At 47.5% G+C, this 14,566-nt stretch overlaps 1 protein-coding gene and 1 long non-coding RNA gene across 14 annotated transcripts in view; one reads left to right on the top strand and one right to left on the bottom strand.

Moving 5' to 3' along the window:
• TENM3 (teneurin transmembrane protein 3) overlaps positions 1-8,683 on the top strand; it is a 1,346,134-nt gene extending 1,337,451 nt beyond the window's left edge. For 6 of the 10 annotated variants that reach the window (XM_017959334.3, XM_017959332.3, XM_009207906.4 and 3 more), the window contains 2 exons: positions 2,279-2,409; positions 5,231-5,986. In XM_017959334.3, coding sequence (XP_017814823.2) covers positions 2,279-2,409; positions 5,231-5,986 — 887 coding nt within the window. Of the gene's footprint in view, positions 1-2,278; positions 2,410-5,230 lie in introns of all 10 variants that reach the window. The other 4 variants (XM_009207910.4, XM_009207907.4, XM_009207902.4 and 1 more) reach the window with 2 other exon arrangements.
• LOC103884820 lies at positions 1,096-13,273 on the bottom strand. 4 transcript variants are annotated; one of them, XR_647604.4, is made up of 4 exons: positions 13,055-13,273; positions 4,710-4,940; positions 2,040-2,120; positions 1,096-1,409 (listed from the first exon to the last, which is right to left on the bottom strand). It is a non-coding gene; the product is annotated as an uncharacterized LOC103884820 (long non-coding RNA). The 4 variants fall into 4 exon arrangements; XR_647603.3 differs by lacking the exon at positions 13,055-13,273 and adding an exon at positions 12,410-12,534; XR_647600.3 differs by lacking the exon at positions 13,055-13,273 and adding an exon at positions 12,013-12,135.
• Positions 13,274-14,566: the final 1,293 nt, after the last annotated feature.

Raw genomic sequence — 14,566 nt, 5'->3', positions numbered from 1 at the left:
CTACCTTACGAATATGTCATTTTGGGTTTTTTAAATACATGTGTGAAGTTCTCATAGAGATGATTAACGTGAAACATAACACAGGGTGACACCATTTCATCCCTGGGAGGTGTTTAATTCCTGCTTCACCACCATCTCCTCAGGACAGTCACGAAGCCATTTCTCCCATCAGTTGCTTAGACAGTGGATCCTGTGTCTGGTCTCACTTCTGTCTCTTACATCACTGTCTTCATTGCCAGTGCAGTTCTTGCATGGTGACAATACTAATAGGCATACTAATTTTTCCACGAATGTGGGATAACTTTCAGGGTACAGATTTAAGATCTTTCCAACTTTAGTGCATGTTACTTTTTTAGTTATGCAAGATGTAGAACATCAGATCCCACTATTGCCACCATGGAACAACCAGCATGTGAAACAGACAAAGTCCTTGCAAGCTCTACTCTAGTTCCCTTTAGTGAGCTGACTTCTTCACTCAACCTCTACTCCAAGAATTCTGAATCCTGCTGCTCCTACCTTCCATTCCTGATATACAGCACCATCATTAACCCCTCTACCACATTTATATTTCCAGGAGGAAGGTTCTTTCCTGTTGTCTATTTTTGGGCTCGGTTTAAGGTATTTCTGTTTTGTTTTGGCTTGTGTTAGATGCTCCTTTAGGCTGCCTCTTTTCTAGCTCAATATTTGAGGTGTACTGAGATGTCTGTTCTCTCAGTTCTCAAAACAGGCTCAACAGGTTGCCCCGTTCATTTCACATCTGCTTCCTACCTTTCCAGACTGCCTAAAGCATTTTATATCTCTTCCATGTGAACCAGCTGAAAGTCCCTTCTTTCTGCCTCCTGATTCAGCAGCACCCTTATTCTCATTCAGGGTTTTTCAGTACACATCTGCATTCAAATCCCATTATTTTGGCAGTACTTTTCAATACTCACGGCCCTCTGATTTTCACTGTTATGCAGACATTTTTCAGAGTAACAGAATTTTTGCCCCCAATACTCTAACATTTGGGAGAATTTTCTCCCAAAAATAAGGCCCTCCCACCCCCCAAACTCAGATACACTCTCATATACACACAAATTGTATCACTTTGCATCCTATGTGAACCACTTAGGATTTATTTCTCCGCACCACCACTACTACCACCCCATTTCAAATGGAAACAATACCAGTGGTTTTATAGCCATATGAAGCCTGGACGAAGGACCTGCCAGCCTGGCAATGAGGTGAGAGTCTGTGCCCTGGAGAAGGAAATGGGAATCAAGTGGCTCTCCATCATTTTGACAAGCAGTTTACCACTGGTTATTTAAGGGGTGTTGACAGGGGCTGACTGAAAGGCTGGAAAGCCCCCAGCTCCTGAATTCATCCTCTCCTAGCAACGTGGACTGCAGGGAATGCCATAGCAGCATTTTCTGAAAAACATCAAAAGAGAGATGGAACAGCATAAAATATATTAGGTGAAATGCAATTTCAAATTTTCCAGCAATGTGCTTAATATATAAAATAATCTACACCCAACCGTACTCATAAAGCTGCAAGCCTGCTGAGTAGTTCTGTAACATTATAACCTCCAGAATAGAATAAAAGCCTTATTCTCAGCTTAATGGCTTTTGGAGTCACATGGCAATATTTTAAAATACCATCTTAAAGGTTTCCAGGTTCTTTCCCCAAAAAGTTTGTCTCCACCTGTGCACAGTGAGCCTTTGAAGTCATAGCTGATGGTAATCAGGACTTCTGTGCCCTTGGCCAGTTTTGCCAGCTTTCAGCATTCATCTTTGATTAAGAATCAACTGTTGATTTTAATACTCTCAATTTAGGGGTTTTATTAATAGAAAATGGGTTGTGGAAGTCCACATATCCTTGGGCAATCGCTTTGGAGAGCTAACAACACACTTCTATTTGAGACCAGCCTTTACTAACTACAAAACAAATTTCATTTGTTTTCTGCAAGTTATATCTCTCTCCTGCTGCTATGCATTGTTCTCACCCTTGCTATCACTGTTACTAGCACAGGCTGCAACTTAGCAGGAATGACGGCTTACCCAGTCTGTCTGAGCATCTATTACTCTGCAATTTTCGTAGCATTTGCCATAGTTCTGCTGTGCAGTTTCCCATCTTCATATCTAAAAACAGAGTAGGTTTAGATTTGTAGGACGAAAGCAAACATGTGCTCTTTTTCAGATTATTAATTGTGAAATTGGATTTTCTTTTTACGGTAAGAATTTAAATATATGAAAGGACAAAACTCCAACACCTTTCATTTTGAACATTCTTCTCCTAGATGTTAACAGCTGGCTGGTGACATTTGGTTTCCATCTGCACAATGCTATTCCTGGATTCCCTGTTCCCAAATTTGATTTAACAGAACCTTCTTATGAACTTGTGAAGAGTCAGCAGTGGGATGATATACCGGTAAGAAACAAAAAGACCCACGGAAAGGTGTTAGGTAGCTTGTGTCTTATCTACCCATATCGAATGAAACCACCTTTGTGAAAACTGTACCAAGACAGTTTGTAATTTTTTGACTCTTTTAAGGGGAAAAAAACAACACTTCCTCTGCATTTGTGTTCAACAAACCAGAGGCCTGTTAAACAGGCCTAAATATGTTTTCAGCAAATGCTAATGAAAACATAGAAATGCAGCAGCTCACTTTCCAGTGCTGGCTTTCTAAAAAGAACCCCAAGAAAGCATGGACCTGAAGGCAAAACTACAATAAACAAGAGGGCCCGGAACCCATTTTACAAATTAGCAACCCACAAACAATGCTACAAAGTTCAACTTCTTTAAAAATTAACAGTGTTCCGGCCGAGCAAGGTGGCTCATGCCCGGAATCCCAGCACTTTGGGAGGCCGAGGTGGGCGGATCACCTGAGGTCAGGAGACGAGCCTGACCAACATGGAGAAACCCCGTCTCTACTAAAAATACAAAATTAGCCCGGCGTGGTGGGGTACGCCTGCAATCCCAGCTACTCGGGAGGCTGAGGCAGGAGAATCGCTTGAAGCCGGGAGGCGGAGGTTGTGGTGAGCCAAGATCACGCCATTGCACTCCAGCCTGGGCAACAAGAGCAAAACTCCGTCTCAAAAACTAATAATAATAATTAATAGTATTTCATAGGAAAAGATTAAAAATTTTAAAAGATTAAAAATAAAAATGTCCTCTGGTAAGGGTCCACCTACAACCAGGAAGGTTTATGGAATTTTCCTGAGCATAATAGATCAAGAGGCCTGTAACCATTATAAGAAATAAAAGAAATATAATAGAAAATTACAAAGTCAAAGCTGCTGCTTCAGAAAGTGGCACATCTAATCCCCACCAGTCAGAGATCAGAAAGGAATGCACAGCAAAATACCAGAATTTCCAGCTCACAGTAAGAATAATCAGAGATGGAGAAATGGGGTGACTCCATGATCATAAGACAGTGCAGACTTTCTTAGAGCGATTAATTCCCAGCCACCCCTTGAGCAATTTCCTATCATTTCAATGAGAACAAAGAGAAGAGGCAGCCATGGTTAACACACACACAGGCTGTCTACAGTACCAGTACCTGTTGTTGTTTCATACCTAATATAAAAGCAATTCCTTTTTCATAACTTACAAATATAGTCATATGTCTGCAACATTTTGATCAATGATAGACCTTGTATAAGGTGGTGATCATATAAGATTACAACATCATATATTTTTTTAAATTGAGATGGAGTCTCACTCTGTCACCCAGGCTGGAGTGCAGCCTTGACCTCCTGGGCTCAAGCGATCCTCCCACCTCAGGCTCCCAAGTATCTGGGACCACAGGCACATGCCACCACACCTAGCTAATTTTTTATTTTTCGTAGAGATGGAGTCTCCCTGTGTAGCACAGGCTGGTCTTGAACTCCTGGGCTCAAGCAATCCTCCTGCCTCTGCCTACCAAAGTGCTAAGATTAGAGGCATGAGCCACCAGGCTCTGCCAACACCGTATTTTTACTGTACCTCTTCTATGTTTAGATACACGAGTACTTACCATGGTGGTACAGTTGCCTTCAGTATTCAGTACAGTCACTGTATACAGGTTTGCAGCCTAGAAGCCATAGGCATCCCATATAGCCTAGGTGTGTAGTAGGCTACACCATCTAGGTTTGTGTAAGTGCACTCTATGATGTTCACACAAGGATGAAATGGCCTAATGCCACATTTCTCAGAATGCATCCCCATGGTTAAGCAGTGCGTGACTGTCTGTCTACACTGATATAGCGGCATGAATACATACCGAACTTTCCTAACGCATGTGAACATGCACATCTTAATTGTGTATGACTTTCCAACATGCCTGAAAACACTTACATCTAACTGTACAAATGGACTTGCCAGCTCTTTTCCTAAGCAGCCTTTTAAATATGGTTCAAGTTCTCTGTCAAGAGAAGCACACCATAAGGACAGCAAAGGGAATCGTGGGCAAAGACATTGAGGCTGCCATAAGTGCAGAAAAACAACTGTTTCTTTCATTGCCGCAGATGAAACAGATGTTTTCATTTGGGAAACAATGGCCAGACAAACATCTGGTAGTATAAGAAATGGCTGAGTTAAGATGCCCCCAATTTAAAACATTTGCCAATCTAGACGGCCCACTGTCCCTAAGTCTGAGAAAAATAATTGTTTTCCTAAAGTAACAAATATCTCCAGCTGCCCCACCGTCCACTCATCCCTGTACATTTCAGTTCTGCCTTTACACTCACCATCTTCAGCTGAAAACTCTGCCAGGAGAGGGGACAGAGTTGACTTAAATGGAAGCATTTCAAAGCATACGAAGCGGGGCCCAGTGATCCGCCCTAAGTATCCCCAGCCGTTCAGATCCCTCTTTGTGTTTGGTGGCTTCTCAGTCTCCTGTGGAGAAAGCTACGAGCATGGAGGTCCGGATGAGCTGGGTTCCCCACGTGGGGTGGGCGTGGGAAAAGAGCCTCTAGAAACTGTAAGAGAAAAGCAAGAAACAGGACTATTTTTCCCATGTTAGAAACGAAGAAAGCTTTAAAGTGATCCACGATGCGCGAGCCGTTTGGGGGTTCCATAGCACTGGGATCACCTTGACGGGGAGGGATCTCCAGTGCTTCCTCCCCCGGGCTGTCAGCCTTCTGATCGGGAAGGACCCCGGGGCTTCCATGCATGCCTTGGCGCTGCCCCCCAGAGCCCCGTGTGTGGGTCAGGAGTGGGGAAGCTCCTGGCCGCCTCTGACGCGCCCCCTGTTGTGTTTCTCCCGCAGCCCATCTTCGGAGTCCAGCAGCAAGTGGCGCGGCAGGCCAAGGCCTTCCTGTCGCTGGGGAAGATGGCCGAGGTGCAGGTGAGCCGGCGCCGGGCCGGCGGCGCGCAGTCCTGGCTGTGGTTCGCCACGGTCAAGTCGCTGATTGGCAAGGGCGTCATGCTGGCCGTCAGCCAGGGCCGCGTGCAGACCAACGTGCTCAACATCGCCAACGAGGACTGCATCAAGGTGGCGGCCGTGCTCAACAACGCCTTCTACCTGGAGAACCTGCACTTCACCATCGAGGGCAAGGACACGCACTACTTCATCAAGACCACCACGCCCGAGAGCGACCTGGGCACGCTGCGGCTGACCAGCGGCCGCAAGGCGCTGGAGAACGGCATCAACGTGACGGTGTCGCAGTCCACCACGGTGGTGAACGGCAGGACGCGCAGGTTCGCGGACGTGGAGATGCAGTTCGGCGCGCTGGCGCTGCACGTGCGCTACGGCATGACCCTGGACGAGGAGAAGGCGCGCATCCTGGAGCAGGCGCGGCAGCGCGCGCTCGCCCGGGCCTGGGCGCGCGAGCAGCAGCGCGTGCGCGACGGCGAGGAGGGCGCGCGCCTCTGGACGGAGGGCGAGAAGCGGCAGCTGCTGAGCGCCGGCAAGGTGCAGGGCTACGACGGGTACTACGTACTCTCGGTGGAGCAGTACCCCGAGCTGGCCGACAGTGCCAACAACATCCAGTTCCTGCGGCAGAGTGAGATCGGCAGGAGGTAACGCCCTGCTCACATTGTCCTGTGGCACAACCCGAGTGGGACTCTCCAACGCCCAAGAGCCTTCCTCCCGGGAGAACGAGACTGCTGTTAGAACCCACACCCACACCGCGAAAACAAGGACCGCTTTTTTCTGAATGACCTTAAAGGTGATCGGCTTTAACGAATATGTTTACATATGCATAGCGCTGCACTCAGTCGGACTGAACGTAGCCAGAGAAAAAAAAAAATCATCAAGGACAAAGGCCACGACCTTTTGCGCTGGGCCGTCTGCTCCTTTCGAGGCACTGTATTTAACTAACTTTAAAAAAGAAAAAAAACAATGCATACAGTGTTTCCAAATAGTCCCGAATTGTCGACCTTTGCTTACAAGAAGTAGTCTGTCTGCATAGGATGTGATAGCTATCTCTGTTCATTTTACAATGTGGGGCAAAGTTACTGTTTCTAGACAACCAACTGCTTTCCCTGTGCAGCTTTGTAGAAAGACATTGGCGCAGTGACGTCTGCGGCGGGATTTGTTCATGGGTTTTACAATGCTAGCGTGGTTTGCCTTCGGGGAAAAAACTGGCAACTAGAATCCTTGCCACTGATAAGCAAAGGAAATCCAGATTTTTTTGTAAATTATGTGAGACAAGTTGTTTATGGATTTTTATATGAATTACAATTTACTGTACATCAAATATTAGTCTCAGAGGAGTTAATTTATGTAAAGTGTTTAAAAAGTTTATACTTAAAAATAAAATGATAAAAACGTGAACTGTGTGACTTTTTTAAAAGGATTGCACCTTTTGTTATCTGTTATAGCTGTACAGTATAAATTATTATATTGTAGAGATATAACAATTTATGCCTATAACGTCCAGAAGTGTTAATATTTTTGTATTAGGTTGAAAAAATGTGCAAGCTTCTATCACTAGATGGATAGGACCGTGCAATTCTAGGTGGGTGGCGAATCAGAGAGCTCCTTTCTCTTCCCTCTCTCACACATCAAGCCAGTGTCCTCAGCATTGTCAACTGAGAGGCACAGCAGACACCTAGGGCTGGTGGAATGTAAGGGAAGATTGGAGAAAACGGGAGGAAGGGTTCTCTGGCCCTCTCTCAACCTTGCCCGTCGATGGGGAGTTGATAGAATTAACCCCGGGGTTTTTACTGTTGCTGTTCCAAAGCTCTGTCTCATGATGGAGGAGAGACCACATCAGATGCTGGGGAAACAGGAGGAGGAAAGGATCTAATGTAGTGGTGATCCTAAACACGTGTCTTAAGATCTAGGAAAGACAGCAGAAACCGAGCAGTGGTGGGTGAGCAGATGGAGCCGGTCAGGGTTACTCTGCTAGTTTTGGGTTTGTACCCTTGGTCACCAAGAGGGACAAAAAAGGGAAACAGAAGCTCCTCTAAGCCCACATGACCAAACCATCTTGGGGCTGGTTTGAATGACAGCCTCTGCTCTGTCTCGGGGAAGCCGGGGGTGGCAGATCCAGCTGGAAGTGAGTGGCAGCCGCGCCCTCCTGCACACAAGCAGCTCGCGTGTGGGAACCAGCCCAGCCGCCATCTGCACTTCCGTGTCAGCTCAGCCCTGACAAATCTCTTTCCTGAGCACTAAATTCAGCCACAAAAATATTTTTAGAAGATATTTCTCAGTTCATTGAGCTATAGTACACACTGTTTTCCTCTATGTATAATGGTGATAAAATATAGCAAGTGAACATGTCGTAAATATAAAGGTTCAAGTGATGTATTGAAAATAATTTTCTAACTGCTTTGTATGTATCACATACTCTAAATTGCACAGTAGGTGTGTTTATTAAACAGATTGGCTGGGAAAGTTTCAAAATAGCTACTGAATTTACAGTATCAGTGCTATTACTGTCTTTGTGTATTTGGTAGAGCATACCGAAGTAATTAATCCTCTAATGAATGCTGATATTTTATTAGAATGAAAGCACAGATTAGCATTAATATTTTTTATTCTGGAAATCCTTTGGCAAGTATTAGGAAGCCCAAATTTAGAAAACTATGAGATTTCAAACCACATAAACATGATTCTGTTTTCCATTTTATTTTTTAACTGTTAACTTAGGTATTTGCAGTTCTGTTCCGTGGAACTTCTGCAGGCCTGTATTTAGCATGCTGTAAGTACTTTTGGGTGAAATAGGCTCTGAGTCTAAATTCTCAGACATGTTTCTGATGTAGTACCATGAAAAGCTTGTGCCACATGACAGAAGTGAAATCATAGTCTTAACCTCTTCTTGACATGGACTGGTCTTCACACGGGCACCAATAAATAACAGATTTGGAGTATCTCCTGGTGCTTATTTTAGATGAAGTCAAATCAACCCAATTAGTGTCTTGTTAGTAGGTATAATGAGCCTATTTCTTTCTAAAAAGACTTGTGATCTGGACATGCTTTTACGAGAAATAGTGACCTTGGGGAATATGTAAACAAAAGACCTTTTTCTAAGAGTTGGGAGGGGGTGGGGGAATGTATAATGAAAAGAATTAGCTTACAAAAAAGAAATTGACATTCAAAGTATTTTAGGCAAAGCCAGTCAAAATGCTTTCATGATATTTTGAGATGTAAATTTTGTCTGATTTGTATTGTTCTTTTCATTTGCCTTCTTAACTTTATATGTGACCTGAATTTTCCATAACTTGATGACTATAGATTGCATCTAGGCATTCCAATAAAAGCCAACCCAATGTGTGTGTGCTTTTATATTTTTTCAAATCTTGGGCTAGCCGGCATTGCTTTTGTGTTTAACATGGAGGATGCAAATAGGTGCAGTCGTTGGGGAATTGATTCATCTGCAACCCAGTTGGTAGTATCTTTTTTTTGTCCACTGGCCAGACTGCTGGCTCAGCAGAGAACTTCACAGGGGACCCTCCCATGGCCTACTTTAAGAAAACAGTAAACACACCCCGACAAAGCCAAACACACCAACTGTAAAGAAGAATTTACAAAAGTACCGCCCATTACTACTCGAGAGCAGGCTTCATTCCTGTGATCCTGGCAATAAGTGTGCTTAATTAAAACACTTGATTAGAAGAATCAGTTCGGGCCTGATAGGCTTGCAGCCTCCTGGAGATGTCGAAATCTACATATAGACCGGCTGACTAGAGGATGCTTCGTTCAGCAATTCTGGCCGGCAGGCCAGGGCTTTGATTTTAGTCGGAAAAGGCAGACTTCATCACACTTGCTTTCTAGTGACAACCTCAACTGCATAACGTGTTGATCCAACAAGAATCAGGTCATTCCACTCGGCAAACTGGTCTATTTTCTTCTCCTCGAATTAGACTTTCACATGATCAAAACGGAAATCCAGAAAAACAGGTGAATTACTGCTTTCCTTCTCTACACTCTTTTCCCTAAAAAGTAATGTCTGAACAAATGCAAATAAAAAAGGTGCCGGTAAAAATTATACCTTAGAAAAAATAATCAGAATATAGGATATGCTGCTGCTACATCCCGTGAAATTTGTGTCTTTACATTCACCACACATTTCCTAACAGTTGCATGGGGTTCTAACTGCCAGACCGCAACAGAAGGGCAGCACCTGAATATAAGCACCTCAAATCAGGACCAGACCTCAAGCGCTTGAAAAGATGAGGAGAGGAGCTGGAGGTTACAATGAGCTGTGATCACACCACTGCACTCCAGCCTGAGTGACACGAGACCCTGTCTCTTAAAAAAAAAGAAAAAAAATTTTAATGAAGGAATGCCCTTGATGCTTTTCCTATTCGTGCCCATTCTTCACTCTGTTCACCATCTTTTCTTTCTCCTTTTGCCCCGGGCTACTCCTGAATGCAGTTGTTTCTCTCGCCTGCTGACAGCAAATCAGCTGTCCGAGGTGCTTTTGGAAAGGAGGGATTCAAGAGAGGAAGCCGGAAGGCACTGATCCACATCATGTTCTGTCTGGGCAAAACCACCCAGGCGGTGCTCACAGCTGCTCGCTTGCTGTTGTACAGAGGAGGACAAGGTCCACCTGGACCAAGAACTGCCACCACCCACCTGGCAGGGTTGGGGGGTATCATTTGAGCTCTAGTCGAGTGGGGTGAGTCTGCCCCTGGGAAGCCTCAAAGGGCAACATATTAAGATCTCACCCCTTTCATAGATATCCAAATTTCATCCCACTTTCCTTCAAGGAGTGATCTGATTCCAGCATCCCAGTCCACAAAATGCATCCCATTCCAGAAGCTGGAGGTGGAAGGGACTTACAGAAATTTGAGTTGTCCAAGTTCACAGAAGTGCCTCAAGTTAAGGTGAGCAGAGATTCCCTTGAGCTAGTACCCTCCACTACGTCACAGCCTCCTCATAATGCTACCCGGGCAGGTACCGCAGATACTCCTTACCGTCCCTCTTCCCACGGACACTTGATCTTTCCAAAACTGCCATCATTTATAGCCAGGACTAGCATTTTTCATTCTATAACCTGATGACTTAGATTATGTCAGGTTCTGTCCCCCGGACACTAAACAAAACAGATGCCTTGAGTGCCCCTCTGCTTGCCAGTATTTCTAGCTCCTCACGGCTCTACTGTATAGATAAGCAAGTTTGACTGGCCATCATTTCCAAAACAAAGACCATTGAGCTGTTTACCTAGGTTTTCCACAAGTTTTTCATTTGGCTTTGAACACCCTACCAGACCCATGGAAAAAAATAAATAAAAATGAGTTATAAGTCATTATCGCCCATTTTAACCACAGAGTTAAGCCAGAGTACCAAGGAGGTAGTGATAAGCCATTTGAATTTTCGACCTTCTCATTTAAGCCACATAATGAATATCCTCCCTTTGCCAGACTTCTCATTTGCTATTTACCACCCTGCAGGCAATGGTCTCTCGATGTTAGTTAATTACTAATAACTTTTAGGTAAATTGAGTAAACCTTTTCATTTATGAACCGACTTAGAATCCTGCGGAGGAGGAATACGGGCTTCCTAGAGTCCTGCGGATGGAGAATTTACTATCAACCCATGCTAAGCCTAGAGTAACATCATTATTCAGTTTAGAGTTAATGGGTTCCTCAAAGCAAATTTAATAAATCCTTCTGGGATCTAAGCTCAGGAAAATTAAAATTAGAAGCATAAATTGTGACTTTTAGGGCAAGAGACTGACTTGGTGACACTCCCCCTGCTTACAGGGTGAATTGTGAGCTAGGCTTAGCAGGCCCTGGCCACAGGCATTCATCCTGTATTATGCAGGGACATCTCTTTCTTCTACCTGTGTGCAGAGATTTCCTGAATTCCACCCACAGCGGCCATTTCTCTATGGCATAGCTCACCGCACACAACTGACAGGATTTACAAGTGGTCCGCTGGGTCAGAATGAATTCTTCAAAATTTTCACAAGTTAACTCTATCAATGGGGTGTGCGGGGAGCATAAATGCCCAAGGAGTTAAAATGACAAGTTCTCGGGCGTGACTGAAAGGCTGAAAATGGGGCGCTCAGTGGAAGTCGGTGAGGAGGCTCACCAGGCTCTCTTCAACCTGGAGTTCTTATCGCACCGTGATTAATGACCGCGGGCTGGAGGATGCCCGGTCCCAGACCTTCCTCCCACACGAACACTAAGGAAAGTCTAGTCTACCTGTTCCAGAGAATATTCTGCAAAAATCGTCCCAGAACTCTCTTTGCATCCACGATGCGCTCTCTCTCCCTCCCTCCCTCCCTCTCTCTCTCTCTCTCTCTCCCTCCCCCACTCCGCCCCCTCTCCTTTAAGGCCTGGAAGGAAAGCCATAGGGCTCCCTCGGTGGGCCAGGGGGACGTCGATGACTCAGGATCTCAAAAGGACCTACAGTCAGTCTGTCATCCCCAGTTTCTTCATTTATTGACAAAAGGTTACAAACAAGCAGATTGTAAAATATCCTTATCCAGCTATGACATGATTTCCAAGCTCAAAAAAAAAAAAAAATCAAGCCTGGCGTTTAACTTCAGTCTGGAGCATTGACAGGTGACAGGTCACTGCAGAACACAGAGCGACCCAAGGTAGAGAACGGGAAGTAGTAAGAGGAAGACAACACCCTTCCCTGAGTCCTACCTCAGCTAGGGCTTCCCTCTGGCCTTCCCCTGGGGTTCCCGGAACTCTGGCTTCTGCGGACGTGGAAAAGCCGTCCCAACATCCGGCGGCCCCGTGGGCAGGGATCCCGGGACGCCCCCTCCTGCAGCCCCCGCAGCCCCCGCAGCCCCCAGCGGGCCCCGGGCCGGCCCTGCAGGGGATGGCGGCGCTTTCAGGAAGGGCTCCGGCGCCCCCTAGTGACGCGCGGCCGTGGTAGGGAACGTCCTGGACGCCAAAGGGGTAGCTCCCGGGCCAGAAACCCAAGGGAAAGCGAAGGGAAGGCGCCGCCGCCCGCCACTCTCCACCCCAACCGCGGCGGGGCCGGCTGTCTGACCCTCTCTTCCCCGCCTCTGCTCTGCCCCCCGAGTTTCACACTTACAGCGGAGACTTCCGCTTCAGCACCGCCTCACCGAGGCCTGGGCCCTGCCAAAGTGGCTGGGGTAAGATTTCCCTGCACGGTCGAGCAGACACTGCCAAGCCGCGTTGCTCTCACTCACAGATCCAAATAAGGCCCTTCCTCCCAGGACCTGTCCTCGGGCTGAGTTCTGCAGCCCCCTGAAAACCGTGACTTCTGAACTATCACATTGTTTCCCTTTTACTTTTCATGTTCACAGTCCTGTCGCTGGGAAGAATGTCCCAGAAGAACGGATCACTTAAATTCAGAGTGGCATTTTTATTTCTGAGGGAGCTGGGCTCTCACGGAACGTGCTAGAGTGACAGCCTGGAGGAGCGAAAGCCGCCCCACCCCCGCTTCCCCGCAGCTCCCCAGCCGCCTCGGCCTGGCCTCCCTGCAGCAGTGACATCCAGTCTCCCTCCTCTACCCAAGCCTGCGGCAGCCACGAAAGCCACCGCGACGCAAAATTGGGGAGGGATTCAACCTTTTGCCCCTGGGCTGTCACCCAAAGAAGCCAACGGATGCTAATCTTATGTCGCAGCCTGTTTGCTGGTGTCCTGCCTTCAGAAACAGGCCCTGCGTGCAGCCCGGTGGCATTTTGGGAGGCCAATAAATAGCCCATTTTCCTACCCAGGTTCTTGCTGAAATGAGAAAGAAGGCCAGAGATGGCTCAGGAAAGCCAAAACATCACCCAGATAAAGGCAGGGTTGGGATGCAGCAGGCACAGCTGCATGTGAAATCCCAAAGGGCCACTGACGGGACGCCAAGATCAGCCAGGCGCCGGCAGCAGTGACAGGATGACGGGAGGCTCCCTGAGCCGGAGCCCGGCGCGCGTGCCCAGCTCATTCCTCCCCACTCACCAGGAGGGCAGAGCGCTCCCCGGCCCTGGAAGCCGGGATGACTGGGGGGCCAGGAGTGAGATCTCTCTCTCTCTCTCTCTCTCTCTCTGTCTCTCTCTCTCTCTCACACCTCTCTCTCCCTCTGTCTCTCTCTCTCTCACACACTGTCTCTCTCCACTGCACTCTCTGTCTCTCCTGTCACCACTTTTACACTTTCTGTCTCTCATCTCTCACACTCTCTGTCTCTCTCTGTCTCACACACTCTGTCTCTCTCACACACACACACTCTCTCTCTCTGTCTCTCACACACACTCTGTCTCCTCTCTCACACTCGATCAATAATGGCGGTCATCATCGATGATCATCATGCGCGCGTAATGTCATCGCGCGCGCGTAATAATAAATGTGATATCGCGATGGCGATGTCGCGATCATAAGCGCAAAATATCGCGCGGTCATCGCGTGGCGATAATGATCATGATGTGGGTCAATAATATCGCGGCGAGAAATGTCATGATGTCATCGCTTTGCTGATAATAATGGATAATAATGATATCGCGATCATCTCACTCTCTGTCTCTCTCACCCTCCGTCTCCACACACACACTCTCTCCTCTCTCCTCCTATCTGTCTCTCTCTCTCCCCACACACACACACACACACACCTAACCTGCATCACCACAGAGGCTGTGGCACTAGAACAATATTACCAGGTCCTCCAGCCCAGCGGGTTTGCCAGGCGGCTATCCCACGGCTGCGCCTTCCAGCCAGGTTGCCCTGGGCCTCTGCCAAAGCCGGGAGGCGGGGCTCTCCACCGGCAACAGTGAAGCCTCGCCTGCTGTGACAACTCTGGTTCCGGGGCTGCTGGGGAACCCAGTCCTAAACACAAGGTCTTGGGTCGTAAGCACAGGCTGGCAGCCCCGGATCAGGAGGCCCCGTGCATACATCCGCTCCCGGCCTGAGTCCCTCGCCCTGGCTCCCACCCTGCCACCCATGGCGCAGCCTGCGAGAGGCGCGGGGAGCCGGGCTCTGGCCTTTTCTAAGGCGGCTGCTGCCCGTTCCTCTGTTAGGACGCGGACGGCAGGCTCGCCGGGCTCTTGTAAATCAAAGGGAAACAGGACTCTCCTCGCCACCACTCAGGCTCTTTCTGCGGCCTCTGCCAATTAGTGCTCCAGTTAATCACACTTAGCAACTCCCTGGAGAGGCAGCGAAGCCAAGAGGAGCCCGGCGCGGGAGGCCCCCTCTCAGGCCGGCTCTGCCAAGACTGAGACGGCCACTGGACTCTGCGCCTCCGTTTCCCCAT

Source organism: Papio anubis, chromosome 3 (genome assembly GCF_008728515.1).
Source record: "Papio anubis isolate 15944 chromosome 3, Panubis1.0, whole genome shotgun sequence".
Classification (NCBI taxonomy): Eukaryota; Metazoa; Chordata; class Mammalia; order Primates; family Cercopithecidae; genus Papio; species Papio anubis.
This window is presented reverse-complemented; position numbering and strand designations above follow the sequence as displayed.